At 36.1% G+C, this 23,622-nt stretch overlaps 1 protein-coding gene across 4 annotated transcripts in view; it reads left to right on the forward strand.

Annotated features, from left to right (window-relative positions):
• The window catches only part of RSF1 (remodeling and spacing factor 1), a 188,509-nt gene that overhangs the window by 25,201 nt on the left and 139,686 nt on the right, over positions 1–23,622 (forward strand). For 3 of the 4 annotated variants that reach the window (XM_057748974.1, XM_057748972.1, XM_057748975.1), the window contains exon 2: positions 22,404–22,495. In XM_057748974.1, coding sequence (XP_057604957.1) covers positions 22,404–22,495 — 92 coding nt within the window. Of the gene's footprint in view, positions 1–10,363; positions 10,419–22,403; positions 22,496–23,622 lie in introns of those variants that run through there. The other variant, XM_057748973.1, reaches the window with a different exon arrangement.

Consider the following 23,622-nt stretch of genomic DNA (forward strand, 5'->3'; position numbering starts at 1 on the left):
GGTCCGGGTGCTTTTCAAGCTTGTGTTTATACACTGGTTTTTCAGTTGACTGAGTCTGTGTGCAATCCCTTTAAGAGCAGGGTTTTTTGGTTCCTGTAGTTCTGTAGTTTTTTTGGACATATTCCTTGTTGGTTTTTAAAGCCAGGTGTTTTGGGAACTCTTCTATTCAGGATCTGAGGGTTGGGATGCCCAGTGTGGAACTCACATCCCTCACTCTTCAAGGAAAGTAACCATACCTTTGTGCTCCTTCCCAGTTGTGGATTGTGGCTGGGCTGTGGTTTTTCCTTTGGTGTCATTGTTTCTCTGTTCCTTTTACCCATCTCATTGCTGTCTTTTTATTCTTTGTTGTGGAGACTCTTTTCATCCAGTTTTCAGGTCCCTTTCAGAGAGAGTTATTCCATACATAGTTGTGGATTTGTTTCATGGGAGAAGGTGAGTTCAGGATCTTTCTACATCATCATCTTGAACCTGCCCTCCTTTGTTTACAATTTTTTTTAAAATTTTAGTTGAAGTATAATTGATATACAATGTTGTTAGTTTCAAGTGTGCAGCATAATGATTAGTCATTTATATCATGAGGTGATTACTACGATAAGTCTAGTTACCATCTGTCACCATTTAAACTGCAATGTTGCCTACCTTCTGTATTCTGAATGTTACATCCCCATGACTTACGTATGTTATAACTAGAAGTTTGTGTCTCTTAATTCTCTTCACCTATTCTCTCATCCCCCCCCCCCCCCCGGCAATCATCAGTTTGTTCTCTGTATCTATGAATTTGTTTCTGTTTTTTGTTTGTTTTGTTTTGTTTTATACACACACGTGCGCACTAATATTGATTTTTAGTTCTATAAATTTCTTTATAAGTACTTGCTTAGCTGCATGCCACAACATTTATTATATGTATTTTTCATCATTTTTCATTTTTCAGTAGCATTTCTTCAAATAATTTTATTCTTTCTGTTTTTTGCAACTCCCAATTATGTGTGTATTTGACCACTTGAAGTTGTCTCACAGTTTACTGATTCTCTGTGCATCTTTTTTCAGTCTTTTTTCTCCATCATTTTCTTTGCTTTTTTATTGCTATGTTCACTAATGAGGGGTGGTGGGGGCAGAGATAGCCAGTCTAGTCTCTATCCTATTTAGTGTTTTTTTAACATCAGACACTATAGTTTTCCTCTCTGGAATTTTCATTTATGTCTTTTTTTATGTTATCCATGTCTTCACTTAACATGGTCAGTGTTTCCCCTGGCTTTGTAAACACATGTATTATAATAATTTATAATCATATAATAACTTTTCATGTCCCTTTCTATTCTGTTAATTGACTCACATCTGAGTCAGATTTGATTGGTTTTTTCTTCTCATTATGGGTTTAATTTTTCTGCTTTCTTTTTTGTGTCTGGTAATTTTTGATTTGATACTAGACATTGTTAATTTTAACTAGGCTAGATGCTAAATATTTTTGGACAGATATAATATTCCTAAACTCTGAGACATGATTTGATTATTTGGGAACTGATTATTTAATGTCTTGCTTCTAAGCTTTGTTAGGTGAGAGGAGATAATGTGTTTATTCTAGGATTAATTTTCTTCCGAATGACACAAGACTCATTTTTTTGTAGAGAGTCATATAGTAAATATCTTAGCCTTTGTGGGCTATTCAGTTTCTTTCTCAGTTACCTATCCCTTCTGTTACATTGTGGAAGCAGCCATAGAGAGTATTTAAATGAATGAGCATATTGTGAACTTTATTCTTGGACACTGTAATTTGAATTTAATGTAGTTTGCAGTTGTCATGAAATGTTACCATGTGACTTTTTTTCAGTTGTTTAATAATGTAGAAACCACCCTTAGTTCTTGGGCTGTACAAAAACAGATGGAGGACCGGATTGATCTGTGGGATGTAATTTGCAGACCTCTGCTGTAACCAGTGCTATTTGAAACATGACCTTTTTCTATTTTGGCTGCTGGGGACAGAACTTGCTCATAAGACTTGTATGGGTGTTGGGCATTGTTCTCTTGGTTCCTTTTAGTGTTTCTTTCTCTGACCTTGGATAGTTTCCTTGCATATGTACACTGATAAGTATTTTGCTGAAGACTCAGAAGACACTGTGTGCAGATTTCCAGGGTGGTCACTGCATCTCTCACCTCTTTGTCACTGTACTCCATGAATGCAAGTTCATATCTCTCATTTGTCTTTGACTTCCAGCTTCACCTCTGACAGAGGGAAATTGCCAGGTTTTGACTAGGTCCTCCCTCTTTGCCCCTTTACCCACGTAGTACGCTGGGACATTATAGTGTTTATCATCTTTGTTTCTAATCTTTTATGTATCGTTGGTCACTGCCTTTTGTTTCTTCTTACGTAATGTCTTGGGTGCCATTGTTTCATATATTTTCTGTTGTTGTTTTAGGCATAAGGTAAATACAGTTTCTGTTACTCCATATTTTTGGAAAAAAGCCTATTACTTTTTCTCTCTCTCTGTTTTGTTTGTTTTTTACTGTCATTTTAAGGGATTTGTGGAGGAGGGACAGCCCACCTTCTTGGTGTAATGTACTTCCATTATTTTGAGAATGAAAATATGGGGACCTTTTATCCCCCAAATGTTCGTTGAGTGCCTGCTGTATGCTAACCCCTTTTCTGGGTGTTATGAATCAAATTTTAAAGGAACTTGCAGTATAGGGGGTCTCCAACATTAGATGGTGAATTTAATGTCTACCCATGAAATAGGAAATATATGTGTTCCTTAGGGATTTACTAGCTTGAGTGAATCATAACCAAGGGTCCAGAAATCATTTAAGATATTTTTAAATGCCAATTTTAGATTGAAATAAATACATATCTGTTTGTCCAAGCCACATAGACTAAAAATGATATGATATTGTACCATTGCCTTTTTTCTTTCTTTCTTTTTTTAAAATTTTTATTGGAGTATAGTTAATTTACAGTGTTGTGTTAGTTTTGGGTGTACAGCAGTGTGAATCAGTTATACATATACATATATCCATTCTTTTTTATTTTTAAGCTTCTTTTCCCATATAGGCCATTACAGAGTATTAAGTAGAGTTCCCTATGCTATACAGTGTCTCATCATTTTTTAATGTTTTTTTAAATTCAGTTGTTTGTATCATTACTTTTACATAAAATATTCTCAACTCGTGGTAATACCTTTTCCACATATTGATCAGATATTATTATTGATAGTTAATAGTAACTTTTGCTAAGTAAAGGAGATTTTAATAAATTCAGTTTGGAAAATCAAATCTCTTAAAATGTAGTATTTATGTTGAGAAATAATGGGATGCAATTTGGTGTAGAGTGAAAACGTGGTATTTAGTGTTACCTGGGTTAGAATCTTAGCCTTGCCACTTGATATTTGTGTGACCTGGGCAAGTTATTAATTTGTGAGCCTCTTCATAATGGAGACAATAATATTCACCGCTAAAATTGTTTTAAGGATCCACTATTCCCTTTTTCGTTTTTTTGGAAATGTTAGAAACTAGTATATGGTATCCCTATTGTTTCATTTTAGGTATTTGACGTGAAAAATAGATTCATTTAAAATTCATTCTTTAGATTTGTATGATCGGCTCAAATACATATGTCTTTCATTTTGTTTTAAAAAATTGGGAATTTCATCTCTGGCTGTGATGGAGCAATAAGGAGTCTTTACTCCATTGTCACAAATAGTTAGTAAACTGGACCAAAATATATGAACCATTTCTTATTAGATATTACACCATAGGCAGGGTAGGACTGTGCTTCCTGAGAGAGGGGAAATAAAGAGTATGAACTCTGCAACTACCACGACTTCCTGCCTGGAAGCAGCTTTGGGATTAAAGAAGCAGAATGAGCCTGCAAGCCTCACTCAGGTGGGGAGGCACAGGTTGAAGTTTGGAGAGGCTTAGGAAGCTAGAATTTGCACGGCCAGGTTCTGAAAAGATAGGAACTATGCAAACAAAAGAACTCCAGAAATTTTTATAGGAGCCACCTTGAATCTTTGCTGAATACTAGGTCATGAATGCATAAAGTAAAACTCTATAAGGCCAGGCAGTGAGCATCCAGGGATTTACTAGCAGAACACTTACTGAATTTATCCAGGAGACATTTAACTCTGACCAGAGTGAAGGGTCTTTCAGAGCACCCAAGGAATTCAGTGGAGAACCCACTGGATTTGTCATGTAATAAAGACAGAAAAATCTTCAGAGAGATCAAATGGATCTATAAATAAATGCTTGCTGAAACAAAGCCCAACTCTGTGTGGAATGATTGCAGACACTCAAAAACAGTAGTGTGACTTTGATATTTTCCAGCATCTAAGCAGAAATTACTAGACATTCCAAGAAGCACGTCCAGGGTAACCTATAACCAAGAGAAAAGCCAATCCAAAGAAACAGATTCAGAAATGGCAGAGGTGATGGAGATAGCAGACTGGGATGTTAAAAATACCTATTATAACTAATAAGAGTATTTAAAGAAAAATGTGAACATAATGGCTGGAGAAATGGAAGATATAAAAAAGAACCAAATGGAACTTCTAGGGGTAAAAAAGGGGGGGTATCTGAAATAAAAAGTTAACTGAACAGATTTAACAGCAGATTAGACAGTGCAGAGGAACATACCAGTAAATTTGAAGATACAGCAGTAGATTTTAATCTTAAAATGAAGCAGAGAAAGAGAACTGAAAATAGTCAGTGGCTCATTGGTCTGTGGGACAATACCAAGTAAGCTCAGCAAAGTGTATTTGACACCCTAGAAGCAGGATGGAACCAAAAATATAGTAAGAAGTAATGGCTCAAAATTTTCCAAATTTAATGAAAATTATGAACTCACAAGGTCCAATAATCTCAACAAACCCAAAGCAGGGCAGACCCACACAAAAATACCACAATATAACCAATTCCTAAAAACCAGTGATAAAAAATGAGTATTTTGAAGGCAGCCAAAGAAAAAGATGTGAGGATTTCTTGTCAGAAAGTATGCAAATTAGGAGATAATGAAACATTTTTAAAGTGCTGAATGAAAAAGAAATTGTCAACATATAGTTATATATTCAAGAAAATAGCCTTTGAAAACAAGGATGAAATAGAAACCTTTTCAGACAAATAAAACCAGAGAATTTGTTACTAGCTAGTTGAAATATACTATAAGAAACATCTTAAGATGTAAGGAAAATGGGTCAGATGAAAGCTTAGATATAGACAAAGACATCGATGAGTGCCAAAGGTGATAAATGTGCTTGAATATAAAATGCATTTTCCCTAGTTTTAAATGTCTTAAAAGATAATTGGCTGTTTAAAGCAGAAATCATAATATATTGTAAGTTTTACAGCATATGTAGAAGTAAAATGTATGACATCCATAGTATTAAGGGTGAGAGCTGAGAAATGGGAGTATTACAGTGTTGTAAGGGTAGCAAGTGTTCACTTTTTTTGTGAAGCGAGAGAATATCTTTGATTGTACAATGTATTGAGTTAAAGATGTATATTGTAAAACCTAGAGCAACCACTAAATATTAAAATAAAGACATATGCCTATTTAATCAACAGTAGATATGAAATGAAATGCTAGAGTATGTTCAGTTAATCCAAAAGAAGACAGGAAAAGACGGAAGATAGGAACAAAGAAATGTTGGAATATACAGAATATAAATGGTAAGGTTACAGATTTAAATCCAATTATATCAATAATTGTATTAAATATAAATGGTTTTAATCAGGGTTTGACAAACTTCTTTAAAAGAAGCTTTTCAAAAAAGCTAGCTATTAAGAATATTTTAGGCTTTCTGATCAGTACAGTGTCTCTCTCTCTCTCTCTCTTTTTTTTTAACAAATATATGAACAGGTTTTTTGTTGTTTTGTTTTTTTTAATATTTATTTATTTATTTAGGCTGTGCCAGGTCTTAGTTGTGGCACACAGGATCTTTGTTGTGGCATGTTTAGTTGCAGCATGCGGGATCTTTAATTACGGCATGCGGGCTTCTTAGTTGTGGCGTGCATGTGGGATCTAGTTCCCTGACAAGGGATCAGACCCAGGCCCCCTGCATTGGGAGCATGGATTCTTACCAGGAAAGTCCCAGTACAGTGTTGATTGAAACTATTCAGTTCTGCCAGTATAGCGTGAATGAAAGTAACCATTGATATTACAGTAAGTAATAAGTATGGCTGTGCTCCACTAAAACTTTCTTTATATAGGCTAAAATTTGAATTTCATGTAATTGTCGTGTGTTGCAAAATACTTTTTCCTTTGATTTTTTTTTTTTTTTTAACCTCCAACCCTTAGAAAATGTGAAACCATTCTTAGTTCATGGGCTATACAAAAACAGGTGATAGGCTACATTTGCCCTCTGGGCTGTTGTAGTATGCTAACCCTTGGCTAAACCTGCTCTCTCCAGTCTGGTCACCACTAAGCCACCTGTGGTATTTAATTTAAAATTAAACAAAAGACTGAGATTGTCAGAGTAGATTAAGTAAAGCAAGACCCAACTATATGCTACAAAAATCCACTTTAAAAAGTTATAGGTGAAAAATAGGATAGAAAATACTATACTGTGCAAAACTAAGCATAAGAAAGCTGGAATAGCTGTAAAATAGCAGGAAATGGAGGGCTTCCCTGGTGGTGCAGTGGTTAAGAATCCACCTGCCAATGCAGGGGACAGGGGTTCGAGCCCTGGTCTGGGAAGATCCCACATGCTGCAGAGCAACTAAGCCTGTGTGCCTCAACTACTGAGCCTGCACTCTACAGCTCGTGAGCCACAACTGTTGAGCCCATGTGCCACAACTGCTGAAGCCTGCATGCCAATAGCTGATGCTCTGCAGCAAGAAAAGTCACTGCAGTAAGAAGCCTGCACACCACAACAAAGAGTAGCCTCTGCTCTCAGCAACTAGAGAAAGCCTGCGCACAGCAATGAAGACCCAACACAGTAAATAAATAAATAAATTTATTTAAAAAAAAAAAAAGAAAATGGAAACTTCAGAACAAGGAATACGATGCTACAAGAGTTAATTTATCAGAGAGATGTAATGATTCTGACAATGTTTTTTCCTCCAGTACAGAGCTTTAAAATATGTGAAGCAAAAATTGACAGAACTGAAAGATACATATGCAATCTAAAGTTATAATTGGAAATTTCAACACTCCTCTTGGTAATTGATAGTGCAATTGCATAGAAAATCAGTCAGAATATAGGACATGAACAGTGTTTTCAACTAACTGGATGTTATTGACATTTCTAGAACACTACCCAACATGGCAGAAGATATATTCTTTTGAAACAACCCATAGTACCACAGATATTGGTGAGGATGTGTTTCAACTGGAATTCTTATACAGTAGTGATGGGAAGATTAAATGGTGCAACCACTTTGGTAAAACGTTTGGGAGTTTCTTATTAAGTTAAACCTACATATACTATACAGCCTATCAGTTTCCACTACTATCAACCCAAGAAAAATAAAAATGCATGTTCACACAAAGACTTGTACACAAATATTCATAGCAGCTTTACTTATAATAGCTCAAACTGGAAGTAACCCAAACATTCATATGATGATTGATGAACAAATGTATTCATACTATAGGATACTACTCAGATTGAAAAGGAGTGGACTGCTGATATATGTAAAATGTGAGTAAATGTCAAGAACGTTATGCTGAGCTAAAAAAAAAATGTGTACATACTATATATGATTCCATTTACCTGAAGCTCTAGAAAAGACAAATCTTAGTGACAGAAAGCAAATCAGTGGTTGCCTAAGGCTAAAATTGGGGTCACTGACTAGGAAGAGGGTCGCAAGGAAACCATTTATTTATTCATAGTTTTTTCTGGTTTGTTTGTTTGTTTTCTGCTTATGTTAGTTCTATTGTTGTGTTAGGAAACTTAATCATTCATAAAGGCCAGCTTATGGTTGGCAACTTGTAAATTGATAGCCTGTGTATAGTTGATTTGTTTGTATAAATGCACATTCCCAAAATGGATATTCTGTTTTATGTGCTTACTTTAGAGATTTTAGAAACTTATCTGGATTTCTATCTGCTTCTTTAAGTGTGAGCAAGAAATGTGTATCATTGTTTATTCATTTGCTAATCAATCAGTTACTTGGGTTACGAGAAGTTCATGTTTATGAATAAATTATTTTAAAAATTTTATTGAAGTAAAGTAGATTTACAATGTTGTGTTAATTTCTGCTGCACAGCAGTGACTCAGTTATACACATATACCTTGTTTTTTGTATTCTTTTTCTTTATGGTTTATCACAGGATATTGAATGTAGTTCCCTATTGCTATTCAGTAGTATAGTATTCTATACATAATAGTTTGTCTCCAATCCATCCCTCACCCTCTGCTTGACAACCACAAATCTGTTCTCTATGTCAGTGAGTCTGTTTCTCTTTCATAGGTAAGTTCATTTGTGTCATATTTTAGATTGCACGTATAAGTGATATCATATGGTATTTGTTTTTCTCTTTCTGCCTTACTTCACTTAGTGTGATAATCTCTAGGTCTACCTATGTTGCTGCAAATGGCATTATTTTATTCTTTTTATGGCTGAGTAGTATTCCTTTGTATATATGTACTACATCTTCTTTATTCATCTGTTGTTGCACATTTAGGCTGTTTCCATGTCTTGGTGATTGTATCAGTAAATAGTGCTGCTGTGAACATTGGGGTGCGTGTGTCTTTTTGAATTATAGTTTTGCCTGGGTATACGCCCAGGAGTGGGATTGCTGGATCATATAGTAACTCTTAGTTTTTCGAGGAACCTCCATACTGTTTTCCACAGCAGCTGTACCAATTAACATTCCCACTAGCAGTGTAGGAGGGTTCCCTTTTCTCCACACCCTCTCCAGCATTTATTATTTATAGAGTTTAATGATGGCCATTCTGACTGGTGTGAGGTGGTACCTCATTGTAGTTTTTGGTTTGCATTTCTCTAATAAAATAATTTTTTTAAGTCCAAATCTTCTGTTCATTGAACAAGTGCTTATTGAATGTGTGGGATGTGCTAGGCACTGTCCTAGGTGCTGAAGATACAGGCCTTTTTAATGTGGGATAGAGGTGATCAAACAGGCATTTATGATATAGTGTGATGTATAAGTAGAATCATTTTGGGATATCCAGCAGGGGCACTTAATCCCGATAAGATAAAAGAATAATCAAAGAATAGATAAAAGAATGATTTCCTAAGGAGCAACAACCAAACAACTCGCAGGATGAATAGAGGTGGGTTGATGATAGAGGGAACTGCACATGCTAAGGTCTAGAGGCTGGAAACAGCATGGAATGTTTGGGTAGTCCATGAAGTTCAATATGGTGGGTTTGTTAAGCCGTTAAACCAAAACTAGCAACTAGTCTGGACTTCTTGTTATGTGAGAAAAGGTAACCCCATACTTGTGAAGCCACTTTGGTAGGATTTTCTGTTATTTGAACATATTCATAACCAGCAGAGTGAGATAACATATTTAAATTGAAATGAAGGGATGAATGAGATAACTTAAGGACAAAAGAAATGAAGTCCTAAACTAGAAACAGCTTTCAAGGAATGGGCAGAAGTGGGCCTGCAAATGAATTCAAAACAGGGCAGAGAAATAAGAGGAGAAATCAGAAAAGTGGTGTCACAGGATGGCCAGATTTCAAGAATGAAGTTGTGGTCACTGCTGTCATATGCTGCCAAATTAAGACAAAAACTAAAGCATCCATTTAATTTGACTAATGGAAGTCAGATTATGGTGGGTTTGGAACAAATGCGACAGGTGAGAAAATGGAGACTGAGTACATAGAACTCTTTTTTTCAGAAGGGTGGGGAGGAGTTTGTGTTAGCTAGAGGGGACTTTATCATACTATTAGTATGATAGCCCCAAGTTGACTTTTCAAAAGAAATCTTCACAAGGTCTTTACTATTACCTGAATTGCTGTTTGAGGCCAGCAGCAGTTAAAAAAAAAAAAATCCATTGAAAATCATATGTAAATGAAAATACTCATAAATATCACATTTTGTGGCTTTTCAAGGGACTTAGTAAACCATTCCTTCTAGGAACTTTTTTTTTTTTTTTTCTTTAAAGTGTAAAAGCTTAAGCCAGCAGTTCACGTACTTTCAGTTAGGTTAGATTTTATGCACACAAGAACTGAGTATTGAGATAATGATGCTTCTTCGCCAACAATGAAGAGTAAGGGGTGGGGATGTAACTGAACAATCTCAGTGGAACACATAAAGGTCTCAGACTATCCTGAACCTGTAGGAGGAAGGGTTCTTTAAACTGGGATATTTGTATGTCTTTTGGATTGTCTCTAAATGCTTAGAACATATTTACAGAAATTTTTATGTTTACATTTTCTTAGGATGTCCATAGCTTCCATGCAAAATTAAGAGGTTGTCTTATGTTGGATTCCCCAGGCAGCAGACCCTGAAACAAAAATGTGAGTGCAAATAGTTTATTTGGAAATTGATGCCAGGAAACAGACAGGGCAGGGGAAGTGATACTGGGAAGGGGAAAAAAAGCCAATATGGAATGTGTTTTCAAGTAAGTTACTTTATAGGCAACTGGACTAAATCCTTCTGTTGAGCTGAAAGACAGTGTAGATTATATCTCTGATTTATCCCAGAAAAGGGGTTAAGGAGCTTCTGTCACTTACTGGTTTAGGGATGCTCTCAGGAATGCTGAACTTCCCCACCCTGTAGTCAGGAGAAAACCCTCATGTGAAGACTTGCACGAGCTTGCAGGTTGGCCTGTACTGGAATCATAAGTGCTGAGGGGATAAAGGTGAGGTGCTGCCAGCATCTGCTACAGAGGTAACAATAAAATACAATTTTATTTCTTGGTTAATTGACGATATTTTAAAATTGTTTAGTTGACTTGAAATTCTGTGGCATTAAAGAATTAAAGTTTTTAGGTGGTAATATCATTATGCTTATTTTTTAATTAATTAATTTATTGATTGGCTGCGTTGGGTCTTTGTTGCTGCGCGCGGGCTTTCTCTGGTTGTGAGCGGGGACTACTCTTCAGTGCACTGCGTGAGTTTCTCATTGCGATGGCTTCTCATGTTTCGGAGCACAGGCTCTAGGCACGCAGGCTTCAGTAGTTGTGATGCGGGGGCTTAGTTGCTTCATGGCATGTGGGATCTTCCTGGACCAGGGCTCGAATCCATGTCCCCTGCATTGGAAGGCAGATTCTTAACCACTGCACCACCAAGGAAGCCCTGTGCTTATTTTTAAATAGTCCTTATCCTTTAGAGCTACACCATGAACTATTTGTGGATGAAATCATAATATCTGGAATTTTCTTTAAAATAACACATTGTGGTCGATCAAGGTAGTATGAATGGTTAAATAACCCATATAAGACTGCCAGAAAACATGCCCTGTTGTCTTTTTCCTTAGATTGTATCAGTAGTTATCAAATGTTAATAAGAACAGATAAATTCCTTTAGAAATTTTCAGGCAGAACCTGTTGTTTACTGATATGTTTTGGTGATGTTTCAATTGAACCTACTTAAGTCACCAGCATTTTATTCAGACAACCTAGTTTGCTTATTAATAATTTTTAGTAGTCGGCTGGCTGGCCCCCAAATAAAGTGTCAGCACTTGCTTTAAATAAGACATGATCACCATCTGGTGGTGAATAAAAGCAACTTTGGTTTGTATATTACTTTATGGTTTATAATGTGTCTTCATATACATTTTCTCATTTATTGAAATAACTATAGAAGTTATAGTGAATTCATTGTGTTATGCTTTCTGCCAGGATTTTAGGAAACTAAGATGACATAGTATGTTACTTACATAGTTATCTCTGCTTGTCAAATGAATGTTGATTGAAAGAAAAGTATGAATTGATCACTTGTTAGCGTGGAATAAAGACAACAGAAATTTCATAAAGAAATAGAATTCTTTTAATTTAAGTTCATAGATATGCACAATTGTCGAGTTTTTTTTTTTTTTTTTTTTTGGCTGCATTGGGTCTTCGTTGCTGCGCCCGGGCTTTCTTTAGTTGTGAGTGTGGGGGCTACTCTTCGTCGTGGTGCATGGGTTTCTCACTGTGGTGGCTTCTCTTGTTGCACAGCACAGGCTCTAGGTGTGCGAGCTTCAGTAGTTGCAGTGTGTGGGCTCAGTAGTTGTGGCACATGGGCTTAGTTGCTCCATGGCATGTGGGATCTTCCCGGACCAGGGTTTGAACCCGTGTCCCCTGCATTGGCAGGCCGATTCTTAACCGCTGTGCCACCCGGGAAGCCCCCAGAATTGTCTTTAAAAGAAACCTCAAACTGATTTCCTAACACCCAAAATCATGGTATTGAATCAAAAAGGCATCTTTTAGTGTGCTTTTAAGTTTTTAAATACTATGGAACATACATGATGGGGTAGGAATCTGGCACTTCATAGAGATCTGATGTTAGGAATTCACTATACAGATATATATTTAGTTAAACTTGTGGACTTCATTATCGACTCCTATATACAAATGTCATGGGAGCATTCACCTCTTGCATCCCTCCCCTCAAAAGGGAGAGAAAAGGGGAAATAAAACCCTGTCAATAAGTTGTCTTGGGTTAGTGATATCAGCAGATGGCTCATGCAGTGAACTGAAATTTAAGGGTGGAAGATGCCTTAGAGGACTGGGATGGGGAGGGTGGGGGGGACTCGAGGGAGGGTGGGGGGAGAGTCAAGGGAGGGAGGGAATATGGGGTTATGTATATAAAAACAGATGATTGAACTTCGTGTACCCCCCCAAAAATAATAAATAAATAAATAAAATTTTAAAAAAATAAAGCCACTTTTGCCATCTTTTTCATCTTATTTTCCTCATTACTTTCCTACATACTGTTCTGATAATTTTTCTTTCACACCTAAAGGAACTCTTTTTTTTTTTTTCCTAGCTGTCTGAGACCTTTTTAAATTTCCTCACTCCCTCTCTCCCTGTTGCTTTCCTTCTCCTTTATTTTCTTGTCTCTATTCTAGTTTGTCAAATAGTTGAATGAACCAGGGGCTGTGTTTGGTGCAGAGAATACAGTGATAAAAAAGGCAGATAGGGACTTCCTAGGTGGCGCAGTGGTTAAGAATCTGCCTGGCAATGCAGGGTACATGGGTTTGATCCCTGCTCCAGGAAAATTCCACATGCCCTGGAGCAACTAAGCCGGTGCACCACAACTACTGAGCCTGCACACCTAGAGCTCTGAAATAAAAGAAGCCACCGCAATAAGGAGCCTGCGCACCACAATGAAGAGTAGCTGCTGCTCGCTGCAACTAGAGAAAGCCCGTGTGCAGCATCGAAGACCCAATGCAACCAATAAATAAGTAAATAAATAAATAAATTTAGTTATTTAAAAAAAAAAGGCAGATAGATAGGGCCCTTACCTTCTTGGACCTTACATCTAAGGATGGTAGAGAGGAAGAAGAGGAGATAGGTGATAGATAACTACGAAGTGAGACTGTAAAGGTAATTAAGACTGTATGATGTCAAAGAGCCTACTGTTATTTTCTTTCTCTTTTTTTTTCCTGTTTATACTTAGTTCTTATTCTCTCTTAATTATCAGGGGTAAATTTAAAACAACTTTTTAGCTAGTGTGCTTGATTTTATGCTTTATTAAAATTTTAACATAGTTTTTCCCATTGTTTTGTTTAACGTTATGGATAAAATCAGTTTTTGTGGGGTAGCAAGGCAATTTACAACTTGGCTTTGGTTTCAGTGGAAACAGCCTCTTTTGCATGTTGAGCATTGTCTGAAGTAGTGTTTTACATTTTGATTAACAGTGCTTGCTTTTCTAAAACACAGTGTTTCTCAACCTCCCCCCCATCACATTCCTAAAGAGAAAACTAATTTTAAATTAATTTCTCCCTAGCAAGAGAAATTAAATGCTAAAGAGTAAGATTAGTCAGATTGGGTTAAGTTGTGGAGAACCATAAACCATTATCTGAGATTTTTTGCCCTCCTCAAGGATCAGTTTTTGCCCCCTTGGGTGCAGTATTGCTCCCATTGAGAATGTATATACTGTAGTGGCCTTTGCTTTTATAATTGTATATTTTCCAGAAAGAAATTTAGAAGTGAAGTGATTGTTTCAAAACTTTTAACTATAAAAATGGATAGGATAACAGCAGCAGAAGTCATGGTTGCACAACTTTGTGAATGTAATTAATGCCACTGAAATGTACACTTAAAATGGTTAAGATGACAAATTTTATGTTATTTGTATTTTACCATAATTTAAACATTAATCATATAACATACCAAACCCCATTGATTTATGTACTTTAAAAGGATGAAGTGTATGGTATGTAAGTTACATCTCAATAAAGCTGTTGAAGAAAGAAAGAATGGATTTGGAGGAGAAATAATAGTCTTTTTGTCACTACAGAAAGATGGATTACATTTTAGAAATGGTTAATGCCTTACAGTGCATAGGCAGGAGAAAACCAAGATAAAAGATAACCCAGATACTGAGCTATTCAGGAAGAGTGGCTTGACTCATAAGTTAGGTCTTCTGAACTATTCCTTCATCCATTTGATACTTTAAGACACATTAGAAAGAGCCCTGGATTGGAAGGTCAGAGGTCTGCGATCTCGGTTGGGCTCTCTTCGATCTTGGGCATTTGACATCACATCTTAGTTGCTAAATTTTCTAATTTATCAGAGCGTGTGCTTTCAGTTCAAAAATGATAAATCCTATAACTACTGCTGTTGTTCTAAGTCAAATAAATACCTGCCTCAATGCTTAGACTTGGACATTGAATATTAGAGCTGGAAGACTTTAGATCATCTGGTACAACTCCATTTACGGATGAGAAAATCGAGGTTCGCACCTCTTTCTCTTGACTCTTTCTAGTGCTTTTCATAATATATGTGTAACACAGTTTTAAAGAATACTTAGTTGAAATATTAAGTGCAGGCTTCTAAAAATATATATTTATTTATTTAGTTGTGCTAGGTCTTAGTTGCGGCTTGAGGGCTCTTTAGTTGTGGCATGTGAACTCTTAGTTGCGGCATGCATGTGAGATCTAGTTTCCTGACTAGGGATGGAACCTGGGACCCCTGTGATGGGATCATGGAGTTTTAACCACTGTGCCACCAGGGAAGACCCTAAGTGCAGGCTTTTAAGTGCACTGTGAGCATTTGAAATGATGAAGAGTATGAGAAATAAGACATGGTACACATAAATTTATTTGACTTTATTATTAAATGTCTGTGTATGTGTTGCCTTTCTAAATCATGACCAATCAAACGAAAAGTCATAGTTTCTGCTTTTAAAAATGAACAAATTTATAGGAATCACATGGAAGACAGTAGTCACTTTCTCAGATTAAGATTGTTGAAGGTGCTTGTTAGAAAATATTCTAGAAATTCTGATTTTGCATTTTTCCTTTAGGGTACTTCTCTACATCTCTATTGCCACAACCTTAGTCCAAGCCATCATTATCTCTTGCCTGAAGTATGGCACTAGCCTCCTAATTAGTCGTATTCTCCACCCCCCACCCCAAGCTCCATTTCATTCCTCAGAACAGTCAAAGTAATCTCAGCCCTTGTATCTTTTTAAATTATGAAAAATGTAAAACTTATACAAAGTTAGAAAGTAGTATAATGGAGTTTCACATGCTCATCACACAGATTCAGTGAAATTTTGTAATTTTGTTTCATCTGTAACTCTATTTGTCCTTTGCTGCTTAGGTTATTATGAAGCAGATCCTAGACACAGAATGATCTTTTAAAACCTTGGATCAGGAAAATTTCCTAAATTCCTCCCTTGATTTCTCATTACACTCAAAATATAGTTGAAACTATTTATATGGCCCCCAAGGCTGTACAGGATATGACCTTTGCTTACTTCTGCAGTGGCATCTTTTACCATTTTCTCTTTCCTGCCACACTGGAAGCTTTTAGCTGCCTCAGGTCTTCTCTACAGGCATTTCCTTGTGCCTGGCATGTTCTTCCCTTTCTTGGCTTGATTGGCTGCTTCTTTACGGTTTTTTGTTTGTTTGTTTGTTTGTTTGTTTGTTTTTAGCGAGCCTTTCGGTCTTTTTTTTTTTTATTAGAGAGCCTTTCGCTGATGGCTTTATCCTATGTAAAAATGTTTCTTTAAAATGTTAGCAATTGGTGCATTTAGATGAAGGGCGTACTAGTCTTTCACCTTCTCACTAAATTTAAAATTATTGGAGGAAAAAATCCCTCCTCTTCCTTAAATACTATAATATCACTATTTCTTTTTTAAAAATTTTGTTTTTAGTCTCTCTCTCCTTCCTTCCCTTCCCATCCCCCCTCCCCATCCCTCCTCCCCATCCCTCCCATGATCATTAAATTGAGTAGAGAGAAAAGAGAGAAGGGAAATAGGATCATCTGATTAGAGTTGGAGGCATATGTTATTGGAAGCCATTGCCTCAAGTACCTCAGATTCCCTCTGACAGGATGCTGTTTGTTAAGTACATATAAGGACTGACTGATGTGAGGGTGGCTCACATCATCTTACCTAGAGCCTTTCCTCCCAGTAAACATCTACCTTCTCCTTTAGGAAGAAGTGCTGAATGCTGGTTATCAGAGCTTCCAGTCATGCTTATGTTTGCAGTAGTACACTGATTACTTTTTTTGTAGCAGAGATGTTTTCAGTTTGGTTCTGAAATAATCTGAGCCATGTTTGGTTTGTTTCTCTACCTATCTGGGAACAGCAGTATGATTCTAAATGAAACCCAAAACCTAAATGGAGCATTGGATACCCCTTGGTTTGTCTGCTTACATAACAACTATCCTTGAATTTTTTCTTCCATTATGGTAATAAGCTGAGCTTAGTGATTTATATTACGCTTACCTGGCATCTCGCATCTCCAAACTATAGTTTTTCAGATAGTGACCTAAGTTACAGTTCATAGTTTTGGGCCTTTTTTTTTTTTTCTTTTCAGAAAACTTTAGGATGATTGACTAAATGTACTTTTTGAAGATAAGGTGTATAAAAACATAGTTATTTTGAGGATCAAGTGGACTGTGGGACCAGTGTCCTTATGGCTAAAACTGTGCTCCCCCAACAGAGTTTGTAGAAACTAGCAGTAAGTAAAAGCTTTTTGTAAGCTTATACTTAAACCCCTGTATCTCAAATCATTGTTCTTTTATCAATGGCCTACATAAAATCAACTGTTTTATGACTCTAAGTGTATCTCTGCTTACAAGCGTAGAGGAAGTTTAAGTAAAAGACTTCATTGAGAAATGAGAGGAATTATGTGATTTAGTTATTATGAGCAGCTGTAAATTTCTACCATTAAAAAAACAGAATTGTGTGTAATAAAACTAGAATTGCAGAAGCAGCAGCATTCTTAAGGCTTGGTGCTGGAAAGATGCTTAAAAAATGTCAAACTATAGAACATCTTTGGGTAGTTGGATCAGTAATGCATTCTGGAATTCTACCACTTACTGCTGCTTCATACCTGCATCATTTTGGCAGACGCTTCATGAATTCACACAGCGCCTGACCTTTTCTTCTGCTTCAGAATCTTTCACCTTCCTGAGGCCTTGTGAAAGAAACACATCCATTAAAGGTTATGTATCAAATCTATCGTGTGAAAAGGTAGAGATCTTGGTTCAGTTGGGACGAAACCTATATTTTTTAGAATGACATAAAGTTAGTTAATAGATAATTCTTAGAAGGAAGTTAATAATTACCTAATGTTCCCAAAATGAAATTATTTACGGAATGTTCCAGGTGATAAATAAGTAAATTTACAGATCATCAGTGCATGTTTTAGAAAACGATCATGTGTTTAAAAATATAATTGCTATTTTATAGCAGCATTGCCTCAAACCCTAGCCATTTGCCACATGTGGCTATTTAAATTAATTAAAAATTAGTAAAATTAAAAGTTTAGTTCGTTAGTTTTATTAGCCACATATCAAGTGCTAAATAGTCACATGTAGCTAATGGCTACTGTTTTGAAAAGTGCAGATATGGACAACATTGTTTTAGAGAATGCAAAGTATGGGAATTGTAATATTTTCTGTTTATTATACTGATTAGTTTTTCTCTGGAAGTTTTTGTTTCTTATTGACTGACAAAATATTAAGAGCTACAAGTGTCCATAAGGTTATTAGCCTGTCACTTCTGTTTGCAGCAAAAAAATATAAGTTGAATGTTTAATTAGACTTATTGTGGTGATCATTTTGCAGTATTTACAAATATCAAATCATCCTGTTGTACACCTAAAACTAAATATTATATGTCAGTTGTATCTCTCTCTCTCTCTCACACACACACACACACACACACACACACACACATTAAGTAAATTGTTAGTAAATTATGGGTTATAAATTTTAGTTTTGAATATGCTAGCTCTATGTGATCCAGTACAAGTAGCCACTAGCCATATGTGGCTCTTGAGCACTTGAAGTATGGCTAGTGTGAATTGAGATGTGCTATAAGGGTAAAATGGTATACTTTGAATACTAGGTGTCCCCCCAAACATGTACAATGGATGAAAAGGGTCCAAAGGTACAAACTTTCAGTTATAAAATAACTGTCATGGGGAGGTAATATACAGCATGGTGACTACAGTTAATAATACTGCAAGCAATAATACTGTAATAATAAGTATACTTGTAAGCATGTACAGTAACTATGTATGATGATGAGTGCTAGTAGACTTATTGTGGTAATAATTTTGCAGTGAATACAAATGTTAAATTATGTTGTACACCTGAAACTAATATTGTGTCATATGTCAATTATACCTCAATTAAAAAATAAATAAGTAAAATGTCAAGTAAAAAAATGTTAAAATCTGAAATTTTAAATGCTGAAATAACATTGAGATATATAGTGTTAAATAACAAACTTTTAAAATTAATTTTGATATCTTTTTTTACTTTTATGAATGAACTACTAGAAAATTTGAAATTATGTGGCTCATTTTATATTTTTATTGGACAGTGCTGTGTAATAGCCAAGGCTCTAATAAGGAGATCAAGTAGTATATAACCTACTTCTACATGCCTAAATCAAGAATGACCTATATTTGCAGAGTAGGCTGAAAAACATATTTATTGCATATATTTACTTTTGTCCTCTTGGATTTTTTTAAATAGTACCAATTATCAAAATTTTTGTGATTTCATTTGTCTGTGATGTGGAGGATATGCATAAACCATGGGTGCAGAGCTTTTTACTCAACTGATAAATGAGTGATACAGATAATATGAATACTGTGGGCATTCCAATGACACAGATGTTGCTGAAATCATTGGAAAGCTATCACAGAGACTTTCAGGGCTTTTATTGACCAGATATTAAAAGATGAATATAATTCAAGTAGCAGAAAACAGTAAACTGGAGTGCTTGAATAAAGCCCAAGTAGGTTGTGGACTGGGTATGCTTAATAGATAGTGAACAAGCCAGAATGATTTGAATCAAAGATTTCAGTGCAGAAGTAAGAGGGAAGGATTAGAGAGTTAGATTGGAACTGAATATTGAGACTCTGAGGCTAGGGTAAGAAATCTAGATGAGTTTATATAGGTATTTAGGAACTATCAAAGATATTTGTGAACTGGGAAGTGACATGAAAGCAGTATTTTATTTTAATTAATTAATTAATTAATTTTTAAGATTGGTTTGGTTTCAGGAGAGTATCCATCCCTGTTTTTCTGAAGTGAGAAGGTGCAATGATATCCTAGAGAAATTTTGGGAAATAGGGAGCAGGTTTGAGATGTAGGAAGGTAGAATCATCATGACTACTGTGTTTGGGACTTCCCTGGTGGCGCAGTGGTTAAGAATCTGCCAGCCAATGCAGCGGACACAGGTTCGATCCCTGGCCAGGGAAGATCCCACATGCCTCGGAGCAACTAAGCCTGTGCACCACAACTACTGAGCCCACGCACCGCAACTATCGAAGTCTAGGCCGCTAGAGCCTGTGCTCCGCAACAAGAGAAGCCACTTTAATGAGAAGCCTGCACACGGCAAGGAAGAGTAGCCCCTGCTCTTCTCAACCAGAGAAAAGCCCGCATACAGCAATGAAGACCCAACACAGCCAATCAATCAGTCAATCAACAAACAAATAAATAGGAAAGACTACTGTGTTTGAGGAAGAGGAAAAAGGGGAAATTGAAACTGACCTTTGTTCCCCAAATATGATAGAAGTGATACAAAGGTATTTTAGCTTTGTGTAATGTTTTGTGTTTTTAACTGTAAGATAGCCAGTTCAACCTTTTATTACCCTTTATTACAGATGAGGAATTTGAGAGTCATTGTTTAAAGAACTTGACCAGAATCATGGTCTCCTTATTTTAAGTAGTAGAGCTGAGAATTGAGCCCAGGTCTTTTTCTTCCTGATGTATTGTCATTGGCATCTGCTCAGTTGCCTAAGTGAGTGTCTCAGTTTTTCTTGACTCCTTCACTTTGCTCAAATGGTCAATCCCTAAGTTTTATTAGTTTCCTAAACATATCTCAAATCTCCCCACTTCTCTTGGTACCTACCACCTCTGCCTTAGTTGAGGTTACTCCCATCTTTCTGGATTGATATTTCCTGAATTTATATGTAATCTCTGTCCTGCACACCATCTCCTAAAACAAATAAGCAAATAAAAGCAATCTGTTTTCCTACAGTTTGGTTTTTGAGATTTCTGAATTATAGAGCACTCTTCTTGCTTAAACTTTTAAATAAAGTGTAAACTTTGTAGCCTGGCCTTATAAGGTTCTTCATGATCATGCCCCTTTACTGAGTGCTTCCAGTTCCATGCTCACCTTGTTTGTCAGCCTTTTGCATCTGCTGTTACTTTTGTAGGCAGTGTCCTTCCCCTCTTTTCTCCTCTCCTCCCTCAATCCTATACATTCTGGTCTTGACTTAGTTTGTCTGTTTACTTGCCTGTAGTCATCCCTCCCGTGCTTCTTTCCCTTACCTCTGCTCACCCACCGTTTACTCCTACCCCCTACCCCTGAGAAGACTCCCTTAAATAGGCTCATTTATTACTTGCTTACTAATAGTGGACCCACAGAAATTTGTTGAATGGGAAAATGTTTTTATACTTTAGGGTCGTTTCAAGGTAGAAGTGGCTTTAGTGGAGAATAAAGAGTCTGAAAGAATGACTGAAAAAAATTAGTCCACCACTTCCCAACCTGTACTTTAGAGCACTTGTATACTATAGGGTATTGTGTGTTTCACAGAAAAAGCTTCAGTGATCAGATATATTAGGAATGCTGCAGATTATATCCAAGATAGGGATATAAGACTATGCATATGAGACTAATCAGTTAAGGCTTCAGGAAGTTCTTTGGTAAAAATAAATATATATTTTTTTGATACAGCATTTTCCTAGTGTATTTGATTGTGGAAACTTTTTAGATAGTATAAATGTAGTTTCTCTTAGGTTACTAGCAGTATTTGGTTTTTGGGAAATGCTAAATGTGTGTGTCCTTTATTTCCTTCAGGTCTAATTAATACATTTATACCACATAATCAGGTGATGCCCAAGGGACATTTGGAGGAACTCTGGTTGTTTACAGTTGGAAGAGAAAACTTGAGGGAAGATACAGCTATCGTCAAATATTTGAAGGTTCCAATAAAAGAGGAGTTGAAAGTATTTACTTTGAAACTAGAGAATAAGAGCAAGAACCAGGGGAGGAAGATGTAGGGAGGCAGATTTTTTACTTTATGTAAGGGTAACTTTCTAATAATTAGAATTTTGGAAGGTTAAGTACATTTTCTGTTCCTGAAGCTTGTCAAGCAAAGATTTATAGGGAGGCCATAGAGGAGTTTAGCACATTAAATAAGGGATAGATCAGAAGAGTAGTTTTCTGCAGCAGCTTGAAAACCATTAGACTCTATTTTTGAGGTATCTATCAACTTGGAATCTGTGTTCATTGATTCCTTTCTAATTCTGTGAATCCGTGTCTTGGTCTGCAATCTCAGTCAAGAAACCAAATATGTAGTATGAGAAACATGCAGTAGAAATTTTAGTTGTATAATTAAGTGCTTTTACTTGATGATATTTTTTATAGACTTTATTTTTAGATTAGTTTTAGATTTGCAAAAAAAAAAAAATTGAGCGTAATGTATAGAGAGTCCACAGATACCCTCTTCCTCCACACATGTACAGCCGCTCTCACTGTCGCCCTCCCACACTGGTTATGGTATATTTGTTAAAATTGATGAACCTACGTTGACGCATTATTATCACCCAAAAGTCCACAGTTTACGTTATAAAGTTCGCTCTTAATTGTTGATGTTTTGAAAGAAGACATGAATATTCTTGCTCATGTTTAAGAAAGTGGTTTTCAGTTATTTCTTGCCCTAGTTTTTAGTCTTTTCTGATTCAGAGCTCTAAAAGATAACTAAACATCTATTTTGAAAAAGTATTCAGTTGGGGAAAGTTCTTTTTTTATAATCTTAAATGTTTACGTATGTTTTATTTTGCTGGCTAACAGTATTTTTTCTTCCTTTTTAAGTACCTAAAGAATTGGTGGAGCTCCATTTGAAGTTGATGAGGAAGATTGGCAAATCTGTTACAGCAGATAGATGGGAAAAATATTTGATCAAGGTAAGTATTTGTAAATCACCTTTTCCATTACTGAAATATTATTCTCTCTAGCATAAATTGATGTTATGTTTCATAATATGCTCTGGCTTTTAAAATAGTCTGCTAAAAGTTGCAAAATATGACTCAGAAATCCATATGATTACTATTGGTATGTGATTCTCTTTTGCAGCACTAAGCAATAGTCTAGAGTCCTAAAGTTAGATTTCAGAGGTGTTATGTATCTTTTGTGCCAAACACTGTGCTCAGAACTTTTCATATTTTCTCTCGGTCTGTCCTTAAAATCGTCCTGTTCAGCTCAGTTAAGATATGGATAAGGCCCAATAAAGTTGTCATTTTTCTTTGAGATATAGTATGTGTAGACAGAGCCAGAATTTGTCTTTTGCTTAAAAGGTAAAATGTCCAAAGACCTTTAGGTCAGTATGGAAGGCTTCCTAGTTAAGAACAGGCCAAACCTATCCTTAATGAGAACAATCTGGGTAATCAGAAAACGATTGCTGTAGGATAAACCTATTCAGGGCAAGACCATTCAGGAAGAATTGTCTGGAATTGCATCCAAACTTTTAGAAACACACAGTTTTGTGGGGGGTGGGGGTGGTATTTTGAACTCTACCATACTAGAATATTAGGTTATATTTTTAGGTGATTGAAAAACTGTAATTTTCTTATCATCTTTTTTAAAATGTATATGTTTATGTATACATGTATTTTCATATCTGCTTTTGCCAAGGGGATGTATGTGATTATAGAGCGCTTTGAAAAGAGGAACGATCAGGGAGTAAGAGTTGCTTGTTCTTATTATAAAAATCACGTGTGCTGTTCCAGTTATCTTTGCTGCATAACACACCACTCCAAATTAAGTGACATAAAACAATACTCATTTTAATCAGCTTAGTGACTCTCTGGGTTGGGAATTTGGAAAGGTCACTTTCACTGTACCCCAATGGTTGAAGCAACCGCAGTGCTCCCCAGATTCAGGGAATCCTCAGCCATAGACCCTGAACCTCAGCGGGTAATTGGAGTGTCTTAACTTTTGAAAAGCCCAATGTGGGATATATTTCAATATTGTTACACAAGTTTGAAGCCCTGAAAAGTTGGCTCAGCATTTCAAAACTTTGATGCTGTGGGAT

The sequence above is a fragment of the Hippopotamus amphibius genome, chromosome 9 (genome assembly GCF_030028045.1).
Source record: "Hippopotamus amphibius kiboko isolate mHipAmp2 chromosome 9, mHipAmp2.hap2, whole genome shotgun sequence".
In the NCBI taxonomy this organism is placed as follows: Eukaryota; Metazoa; Chordata; class Mammalia; order Artiodactyla; family Hippopotamidae; genus Hippopotamus; species Hippopotamus amphibius.